This window comes from Seriola aureovittata, chromosome 17 (genome assembly GCF_021018895.1).
Source record: "Seriola aureovittata isolate HTS-2021-v1 ecotype China chromosome 17, ASM2101889v1, whole genome shotgun sequence".
NCBI lineage: Eukaryota > Metazoa > Chordata > Actinopteri > Carangiformes > Carangidae > Seriola > Seriola aureovittata.
This window is the reverse complement of record NC_079380.1, coordinates 9,596,855-9,607,593: the sequence shown is the minus strand read 5'-3', so window position 1 is coordinate 9,607,593 and position 10,739 is coordinate 9,596,855. Positions and strand designations below refer to the sequence as shown.

The 10,739-nt window shown below is 42.0% G+C and overlaps 1 protein-coding gene across 1 annotated transcript; it reads right to left on the bottom strand.

The window, feature by feature from the left end:
• Positions 1-10,739, bottom strand: mafk (v-maf avian musculoaponeurotic fibrosarcoma oncogene homolog K). The gene is made up of 3 exons (XM_056401028.1): positions 9,237-10,739; positions 2,838-2,916; positions 1-2,758 (listed from the first exon to the last, which is right to left on the bottom strand). Exons 1-3 carry the CDS (start codon positions 9,398-9,400, stop codon positions 2,321-2,323), a joined length of 681 nt encoding a protein of 226 aa, XP_056257003.1. The 5' UTR covers positions 9,401-10,739; the 3' UTR covers positions 1-2,320.

Genomic DNA, 10,739 nt, shown 5'->3' with positions numbered 1-10,739 from the left:
TATAGAAAAATATGTAATATATATATTTTATATACTGTATATGCATATAAAACTAAGTATCAGAAAGAGAACATAGGTTGTATCAACATAGAAACCAAGTGAAAATACAAAATGAGAGTAAGAACACAGCAATGCCCCTGCTTAAAAATCACAGCAGGTTGTACAGCAGCAAAGTTCCCCATACTGTTCTTTGCAGCTATGGAACAGGGGAAGAACAGTCATGTCCTCTTAGCCAAGAGAAAATCCTGACATGAACAATCTCTATTGACTTCACTCCGAATTAGGAATGGATCCTCGGTAAGAACGGCTTTTTATTTCAAGTGACTTTCATATTTAAATATCTCAAAACGTACAACAGGACAAAGGTGTTTACTGCATTTAACTGTCGTGACACCACTATTTCTAGAGATGGGCGTCAGGAGTTCTCTTGCAGAAGAGTGTGTCAAAAGCAAAGTAAATAGCTACTGTTTCAGAGTTACCAACACCGGCAGCAGCACTTCTCGTGACCCAGCAGTAGGAATGATTTCTATTTGGACGGAGTTCTCAATGTGAAGTAACAACGGTGGCAGTGGGAGCTTTATCGTTTCGGTAATCTGTAATATACAGGAAGTAAGTTGAATTGCATTTCACTTTTAAGGACCGCTCTCATTACACTATATCCAATATGGATTACCTACCAAAGAGTGGCATGTAAAGGAAAGAGGCAAAACATCACCCAGTAAGTGCTGTGATATACTTATCAGAGAGTATACCATCCTCAATTACATAAGGCTAAGTGTGGTCACACCACATTTAATCATCATGCACTTGAGCCCCAGTAACTTTAGAAATGCAAGAGTAGTTTCTATCTGTCATCATCTCCAATTCTAGGACTCAATTTACCTATGAATTGTTTTCTTTTATACTGTATCTTAACAGTTTCCTTTAAGTGCTTTATAATGAGACACTGGGCAACGTCAGATCTGCTCAATCCAAACAAATCTGGCCCAAAATTATCCTTAATCATTTTTCAGGTTTTACATTTTAGTCCTCCCAAGTCTCCCTTCTGTTGAAATCAAGTATAATTCAACTCTCTTGCATTTCAAAATAATATAAGCAGAAACTGTGAATCATTTCTCTGTTCAATAGGGCCACAGAGACACCAACAGGATCACATGTAGCACCTTCCCAACAGCTTCCAATGTCTTCAACAAACAATTTCTTAACCAAGATACAAAGCACAAGTCAGCACATGGATGAGCTATTATGACAGCAAATTTAAGATGCATCAGATGTGCTCCACCCTGCAGGTGTCTGCAAGTAGGTTGACAAAAATGCACAAAAGAACCTCTTCAGTATATTCTAGCAAAGATTTAAATACAACTTCTGGCCTAATGGTGGAGTTTTAAAGTTCTCAAACTAGTGAAAAATGTAACTGAAAAATTTATTTTTCCTGGAGAGAACTGACTATTTTCTAAAACTAAATACTAAACTATTTGGCATGACTGAAGACTGTGCAAAACTTTGCATAATCAGGACAGAAATATAAACAATCCTGTATCACTACTAGAGCCCTTGGTCATAATGCTGCATAATGCAGAGCTCCATACGGACCATGAGGGGCCATGTAGAGGATTTCACTTCAACCAAACTCTACAACAGGTGATTTTTTTTATTACTGCTTTACACCTTCTGAAAGAGAAGAGGGACATCAGTGCTGTGATTGGCTGGCTCTTAAAGGCATGTGGTTGCAAACCACTGGTAACTGTGGTTATGAAGAGGTGTCCACCTGACCTTACAACAAATCTTCTGTGTGTTAAACTACATGTGAGATAATTTATACGGATCAATCATAGATCCTTTTAAATGCAAAAGCTTCAAAGGCTCAATTTGGCAAAGGCTTTGTAAATAGCTTCACTGTCACATATACCTTACTTAAATCTCTCAGGTTTTATGCTTAATAGCAATAAGTATCAAAGCTGTCTTAGACCACTGCTACCACATTAAGGCATATCAAGCGCTTCTTCACACTGGAGTAAAAGCAAATCTCTGCTATCAGTCAGGGAGGTAGGGTCACAGAGGCACATTACCCTGCCGGTGCTGGGGGTCTGGGGAGGAGGGGGGGGTTTGCACAGTGCACAGACAATGTAGATTGTGTAAGAGAGACAGAAGGAGGGAGACAGAGTTGTGAATTCAGCATTACATCACATAGAGCTTGCCACCCCATTCCATCCTTCAGTCTTAACTACTGAGCGTCCTCTCAGCACAGGATGGGTGGGTTCAGGCTGGGTCAGAACCGGGAAGGACCAGGCAGGAGAAAGAGAGCCCAGTCCTGTCGACACTAGGAGGGAGCTGAGAACGGGGTCGGGCTGGAGTTGTTGTGGTTGGCGGACTTGACGATGGTGATGACGCTGGTGGTGGCCACCTTGCCCGGCGAGAGGGGCCCGCGCGTCACAGTCCGGGCAAAACACTGCAGGGCCTCATACTTGGCTCGCAGGGCATCCAGCTCCAGCCTCATGCTGGCGTTCTCGCGGGCCAGCTTGTCCACCTCTAGCTGCAGCTCTGTCTTTTGTCTCTCCAGCTCTTCCTTCTGGGTGACGCGTTTGATGCGGCAGCTGGCGGCGTAGCCCCGGTTTTTCAGGGTCCGCCGCCGCTGCTTCAACCGCACGACGTCCTCCTTGGTCAGCCCACGCAGATGCTGGTTGAGCTCCCGCACGGACATGGCCACCAACTCATCGTCGCTGAGTGCGGGGGCATTCTCGCCTACCTCCTTCTTGACCTGCAGGACATGAGCAGAGGGTGAGGAACAAGAGCATGACTAAGTCCAGTGAAACACTCCTCAGACTTCGCACACTTACCTTTAAAGCTTTGCTCGTCTTAAAATGAGTCGTCATTCCCTGCATGCAGACAACTGGCCAGAATCTCACAGAAGACACACTGAGAAGTAAAGAGAAGAAGAAACTGAGTGACTACATCACTTCAATCAAGTGAAACAGTGTATTGCCATATTATTTGCTCAAGCTCTGTACTCTCATACAATTTAGAGACTTATATATTTAATTTGAATATTTCAATTTTTACTCCACTACATTTAAGAGGGAAATATTGGACCTTTCAAACAAAAAAAACATCACTGTCCCTTAAATATCATGTATTGTTACAGATGTAACTACCTGAAGTTTATAGTTGAAATTGGCTGCCTTTTGACCATCTACAACATTAAAATGCTGCTTACACATTAATCCATCAGTAATAATAAAACAACATCTAATAATATATCCCTCCTGGGTGATATATGCTGCATTATGAGTTCTCTTACTTTTGACACTTCAAGTACATTTGGTTTAAGCAAGACTCTGAATACAGGACGTTTGTTTGTAATTGAGTAAATTTCAGTTACTCTATTGATACTTTTACATCAGTAACAGATCTGAACACTTCTTCCACCTGTGCCTATTATTGCACATTGCAGCTACTGAGCACGGCATTGGAGAGAAACTGGCTCTGACTCCGGTCCCTCCCCCCTTGTAACTTCACTTTGAAGACATCACAACAACATTCCAGGGTTATGTCATGTGTCAATATTTGTGTCCGTGTGGTGGCAGTGCCACACACACCAGTAGAGGGCAGCATGATACCGTTAAAACACCAGCACTGGAGCGCGCCTTTATTTACTTGTAAGAGGAGGAGAGCCTTGACAATGTAGTTCACTAGACCAAGCAAGATTAGAAACAGGCAATCTCTCTCTCTCTCTCTCTCTCTCTCTCTCTCTCTCTCTCTCTCTCTCTCTCTCTCTCTCTCTCTCTCTCTCTCTCTCTCTCTCTCTCTGCCTCTCCTTCTCCATAGGACTTTGCATTTAAGCTCTCTGCCTATGCGATTTTTGCTGGGGCAGTTTTTAGAAGAGCTTCTCTGTACTCATTACAGTGAGGCACATGCTTTCCAGACTGCCGCCACGGCCAAAAAAAGCGAGAGCGCTGAGCTGTGATCCTGTGAGAGGCACACATCCCCCCAAGGCTCCATTTCAGGACCTGCAGACCAGCCTGACTACGAGTGCACTGTTCCATGCTCGACTGCTGCCATGGAAACACCCTGCGAATGGGCGTGGGAGTGTGAGTCACATGGTCACCAAAAGGATAAACAAGCCTCATTCATAACCGCAACACAACCTATACATAGGACAAATAAGAAGCACTAACTTGTGCTGATAAGTTAAAGGCTCCCTGCACAGGAAAAAAAAACAAAACAAAAAAAAGATCCATAAGTTTGTCTGTGATCTTTCTCTTTATCCTGTTACTTCCTTTGATTTATGTGAATGTCTCTGGGTCTGCAGGGACACAGCCAGTCCACACCACTCTTGCCTCCTCATCACAGACATTAAAACAGATCATCACATCAGCATAACATTTACAGTTATGCTGAACTTTACACGGCCGTAGATATGCATGTGGAAAATTCCTGGAGATAGAGTGTCACAGAGAAATAGTTTCCTTTATAGTCACTGATGTATTTTTGCTGTGAGACAATGTAGTCTATCGATTCAGGGCTGGTTGGATCCTCTTACACTGGGCTTTCCTGAGCTGCTCTATGCCCTTATTTAACTCTGGTGGATATATTTAGCCCACAGTGCTGACACAAATTTCTGCCAACTAAACAATTTAAGTGAGCATGCGATAAGCGATACCTCGGTAAGAGGGCAAATATTCTCTGCAGTCCGGTTAGCAGCAGCTTTCATGGAAGAAAAATACTCTGGGTGTGGCTTGTTCCTTTTGGGATATTTATCACGTTTCTACATCATATGGCTACAGATAGCGCTAATGCAGGACTCTGCAGATGCTGACTGAAAGCAATTGTGTAGTGAAGATGAAAAAAACAGCTAAACCTCCAGCCACATAAACTCCTGTTAAGAGATTTAAAGAACATCTGTTGCTGTCTCCGATGTCCTTGATTCATTTTGCAAAACATGCAGCAAAGAATTGCATAATTAAAATTTCAGCAGATCGACTCAAATAAAACATTCCTCGACAGCAAGTTGGCATAAATAGCCTAATTTAAGTGGTATTGCGTCAGAGGGGGGTCCCTGGGTATATTCCTTGCGAAAACCATGGAAAAGTGGTGTGGGGCCTCCCTCCCTTCATACAACAGGCCTCCAGCTTGAACCAGGAGGCCAGGTTGTTTCTCTGAAATTCTTTAAGCATGTGCTTATGTTTTTGCAACTAACACAGAGACAACGTTTCCTCAGAGGAAAAACAGCAATTGTATTACCCAGCCAAATCCGCTCTTTATGATTTTGCCATACAGACGACAAATCACGTTTTCCCATTCTAGCACAAAAAAAACTACTCGTATTAGTTGTTCCATAACAGTAAGAGAAGGAGCTGGCGAAAAACACCTCCAAAGAGAGACCGCAGATGGCGGGTAAAGAACAAAAAAAAACTACATTCCTGAGTGAACACACATGTGCAAACCCTCACATGCACAGAGGCAATTCTTCGGCAGAGAAGGAACATGCAGTCTGAATATGTCCTGCGATGCACTCAGCTATGGGGGTGGAGTTCAGACAATCCCACTTGTAAAACAACGGCTGCAAAATTCACAAAATGTCTGGAATTCAGAGGAGTCGCACGTCTTTCGCTTGCCCAAACAAATCAAAGGCAGCCTGTGTGCACACGTGTGCAACTCAGGAGTCCACCACCTCTCTTTGATGAAGGAATTGTAAACAAAATGGTCTATTTATCACTTTACTTTTCTACTTCTCTCAAACAGCAGATTATACTGTTTCAGTCGTAAAAGATGCTCCTTTGAGGACTAATGCGCTATTGACAGACCATTACAACAATGCAGATTTTAGCCAAGGAGTAACATGAGAGTTATTTCTCAACTAACTGTCTATTATAAACCATGTACACACATTTCATGGTTACGCTCGATTGTTAAGCCAGTGTTCCATTTGATGTGGAGAGCCGCTACTTTGTTCTTTGGGTGTACACATTTTTGTTTTTTTGAAGATGAACTGACCCTTTTCAAGACCGTCATACCAGAAAACAGGAAAACAAGAAAAGGCTGGATTCTACATCTGCACAAAGCAACATGAAACTGAGCGGCTGTTAAAGAACAAATTCATGAAATCCTGTATATACTAACTCAATATGAACCTATGTACCTTTTTGTTCGCTGATTGCAAGTGTTTATATTTTTAAAGTCAGGCATCTGGCCAAGCTCAAGGCTGCACTTCAGTTACAGCAGGTAACCGTGGGGCCCTGCCTTCTCCTAAAATAAACAGCATATCAAAGACTTGTGCGCTCATGCTCGAGTGATAAATGCAGAGTTGGCTTGTCTGGGCTCTTTGTTTTTCTACACAGTTTGGTAGTAGGTTAAGCAGAACGTAGTCATGTTGCTGCCCTCGACAGTCTGATACATTCCTCTCACAAAACTCTTGCTTTTCTTGCATTTTTTTTTTTTTTGCAGAGGTTTCTCCACAGACTGGGGCGCGCATTCGCTCTGCTCTTTCTCCAGCGCAGCACATTTGGTGGGATATTATGTGAAGGAAATGGAGAGCATAGCTGAGCAGTGAGTCATGCTGTTTACTGGTAAAAGCGACGACCAGCGGCAGGGAATCACACCCTCCCGATCTGACGTTTCCTGGAAAATCCCGTTGTTTCATGGGGAGGAAGGAAAAGTACAGAGAACCTTGGAAATGGTTGGCATGAGCACCGGAACGTTTGTGCGGAAAGGGAGGAGAACTCTGCAAATATCTGAGCTAAGATATTCTCCCAAACAGGGACACTGGGACACTAGAAATGTCAAGAATGCAAAAAAAAAAAAAAGACATACCTATCCAAGTTTTTACAACCTGGGAACCAATAATATGGGAAGCATTAGGGAAAATATTAATATTCTGTTCCCCAAAAGCTTACATTACATCACATTTCCTCACTTTCCAGCCTGACATACCAAAACAAACCAAAGATCTTTAGTTGAAAATACTGCTAATAATAATCCAGTACTATCCAGATTTCAGTGCTTCTCCTTCAAAACAGCTGGCTCAGGCAGTGGCACAAACAGGAAGCGACAGCAAAACCATACATTTTGAGTGTTGTGGAGCTGTAAAGTGTTTGTTTGTGTTGGTGTGGACTTGCAGTTTATTGAGTCACGGTGGAATCAGGAAATTACAAAGGAAAACAATTGAATCAGCAAGTCTGCCTTATTGAAGGAATTCCCAATAACATGATCTCACAAAATAAATAGATGAGTGAGCTCGACACTTGCCACACCTCTGACCACGGTGAGGTGAAATCAGCGGGTCGAGATCTAGTCATTCTGACAGAAGAAGCAGGAAAAGACAGGATGCAAATCACTGTGGGTGGCAGACTGAGCAGTCTCAGACACAATAAAACTGTTATAGCCTGTATACACTCTGCTCCGCATGTTCGCCGTTGTATAAAATCACCAGCTTCCAGAGTCAATAATAAAAACTCTACACCTTTTTTTTTATTCCAGTAAGAGGAGCAAAATACACCATAGTGAACGTGTCCCCTCTGAGTCATCGCATCACGAACCACAGCTATTTCACTTTCACAATACTCCACCACAGCGTTTTTGCATTCTGTGTCGCTTTGATTAATCACCACAGAGCAGTAAAATGAGAAAGGGCATACAAACTAAACTAGATCCTGTGTCTTCATGGGAATTTCTCCCGATGTGCCTTGTCACTGTCACACACTACTGTGGTGGCAGAATGAGTCAGCCACTGTAACTTCTCTATCCAGAGAAGACATCATCAGTTTTGAGATTTAACCACATGTTAACCTCATGACAGAGGAGTGTATCCGCTCCCACCGCCTCCCTGAGAGCAGCCGACACTGTGCACCAACCAGAGACAACAGTGAATCAGAAAAGCCCCCTTTGGCAAAAAACTGTGGCCATCGAAGTGGAACAAGTTACTCAAAGACAAATATTTTCCATTTATTAATCACAATGGTCTTTAAAGGTCAAAAGTCCAAGTTATTTAGTCAAGGGCACATGACAAACAAACAAGGTAGCCAAGTAGTGATATTTCTGATGTAAAATTGCGTTATTATTATTAGGTAATTATCAAAAAATAACTGTACTCTCATGACACAGTTTCTTATCTTTACGCAAGTCATAAAGATTTATATCGACCCAGAAATGATAGCTAAACAGAAAGATAAGATGAAGGCTTTTCTGTCTCCAGAGTGATTTACTGTTTGTGGAAATATGCACTCCTCTGTTCCGTGACTGCTTTTTTCTCCCGTGTAGGCCATTCAGCCCTGGTGGTCTAACTTCTCATCGTGCCCTTTGTCCCACATGTCTAAAATGCAGACCACGTGTTGTTTCCAATGTCAAAAGAAGGCTGGTATTTTGCATTAGCTATAGCAGCCTGTAATAAATCCCGCCTGGAAATGAACTGCAATGCCAGAATTAAAGGAGGATGTGAAAATGATTTATAAGAATTAGTTTCAACAGAGCAGCCACTTAAGTTTATTTCACTTCCATTTTCCCCCAAAAGCTCAGAAGTAGGCTATAAATAAACCCCAACAAACAAAACAGACTATTTATATCTTATTATAACTCAGTAGTAGTCGCCTGTGCTATTATTACGTTTTGTAACAATAAAGTTAAAGACATTAAGTTAAAGATATAACATTATATTCGTCCCAGTGACGTCGGTTTTAATCTAGTTGGGCAAAATAGTGTGAGATTTGAATACATTGTTCATTAAATGTGTTGAATACGCATGTGTTCACGTTTTCTGCGCTCGTTGCAGAATTTGTCAAGTTCATGACATTTTTTTGAACGGTAGGCTATATTAGATTTCTCTGTCACATGAACTCAAGTCATTTTTTTCCCTATAAATTACAAGTGAATGACTGAAATTTGTCAAAATAGAAATAAAGTAGAGAGTAGATTTACTTCTTTTGCCTGTTTCTTCCTTCACCTCTCCTACGCGACTGTATCGAGCGCTGAGCCACCTTTTGTGGGGCATTGTGTTATGTTACTCCAACACAACACGTGTCCGCACTACACAAATTACAAAGTCAACATCAACTTTCATAATAACCGACATCAACATTTAGCCTGTACCCTACATGACGAGCAAGTGTGGCCACAACATAAGCCTGTCTGCATGCTCCAATATGTCACCGTGAGAAACTTCAGCAATTTTGTAGGGAATGTCAAAACATCTTCCCCCCCCCCCCCAAAAAAAAAAAAGAAAAAAAAAAAAAAAACAACCTCACCTCTGTGGACGGACCGGACCGGAATGCGTAAAAAAAGTGGCGGAGTAGGGTCCTGATAGAGGCGACGCAGTAACTTGACACAGTTGGTGTAGAGCGTCCAGCGGACGGGCAGCGGTGTATCCTCGTACTAAATTAACTACAAAACAACAACAATGTACCAACATTCCACGCTCTGCTTCCGCAAGCACTCACGTCACCGATTCCTCGTGACCGCCCCCTCCATTCATGAAAATAACTTTCTGCTGACGTCAGTCTGGGAAGGGGGGCCGGGGGGAGGCCATAAATAGAAGATAGATACTGCTGGCGACTGCTTTTGCTTACTTTACAAAACTAATTTGTACAAAGTCACTTCACGGTGCCGCCAAAAAAAAAAAAAAAAACCTCATAAGTTTCAAAAGGAAATCATAAACTTGCTGCTCTCACAGTCTCCTCTTCTCACTCTGTTATGGTCAGGTCTACACTACAAGGTCTTCAAAAAATGTGCATTAACTGAGAGAAAACCACCTCCTCCCTCCATCTGACTTGGGAGCAGCAGCAGCAGCATTCCATTCCTGAGGAAAGTATGTGGTGTAGTAGCCCAGCAGTCACAGGATTTCTCTTATTTTAACTGCACTACTGCCAGTAACGTCACAGGTTATTCTGGGTAATTAAGTACTGAATGTAAATATGTTAAGTCAGTAGCCTTTTAAGGGCTGCCCTGGCATCGGTTTTCCCTGTTCATTTCGCTGATATAAGAGAACCTCAGCTTTGAAGTTGCCTCAGACTATGGTGCCTGTTAAAAACAGATGAGGAGTGTTTACACTATAAACACTGTGGGTTACACAGTTCAGACAACGGCTAAGAAGGAGGAAAATACACTTACCCGCTGTTGTTTTTCTGCTGACTGGACCATGATTATGAGAAATACCTATAAGTTTCTTGCAGGAAATGCTGTCCATGGCAGAAATAGATCACTTTTCATCATAGCTTATATGAGTAATAATGTTGCCCATCCATGTCAATATGTGGGATTTGCTGACATGCAAAACTGTGACATGTTTGAAATAATGTTGAACATTTAGCTGAGATCAGCACAGGTAAACATCTGGATTTGGAACCTGTGTACTCTCAGTGACAAAATTAGGCGCCGAATCTCTTTAATTTAATTATAGGCCAGAACCATTGTGAAATACAGCAGTTGTATTGTTTGTTCATCTCTGTCAGCCAGTTAGTGAAGACAACATTTATGCTGACAGCACAAACACAGAAAAAGTTAAACTGTCAAATATCTTCCATAACAAATACAAATCGATAGAAATTACATAGTGAACTGTAGTGGTCCATTCACCAAAACATCAACATGACCTTATTGTCATAGGAACACAGGTGGTTTCCCTGGAGGTAGTTGTAGATTGTAATTGACCATTTCAGGGGAAAAGCAAGTTCATTACTCAATAGTTTTTGTGCCATTATTGTTTATCAGTCATATGTTTAAGGGAGAGACAAAAGAGGAAACACAGACAA

Bases quoted from the DNA above. Each gene is read 5' to 3' on its own strand.
- mafk (XM_056401028.1), bottom strand. From the start codon at position 9,400: ATGTTGGTACATTGTTGTTGTTTTGTAGTTAATTTAGTACGAGGATAC. The intron at 2,917-9,236 runs GTGAGGTTGTTT...TTTACTTCTCAG, and splicing joins GGTCCGGTCCGTCCACAGAG to TGTGTCTTCTGTGAGATTCT. The intron at 2,759-2,837 runs GTAAGTGTGCGA...CATGTCCTGCAG, and splicing joins AGACGAGCAAAGCTTTAAAG to GTCAAGAAGGAGGTAGGCGA.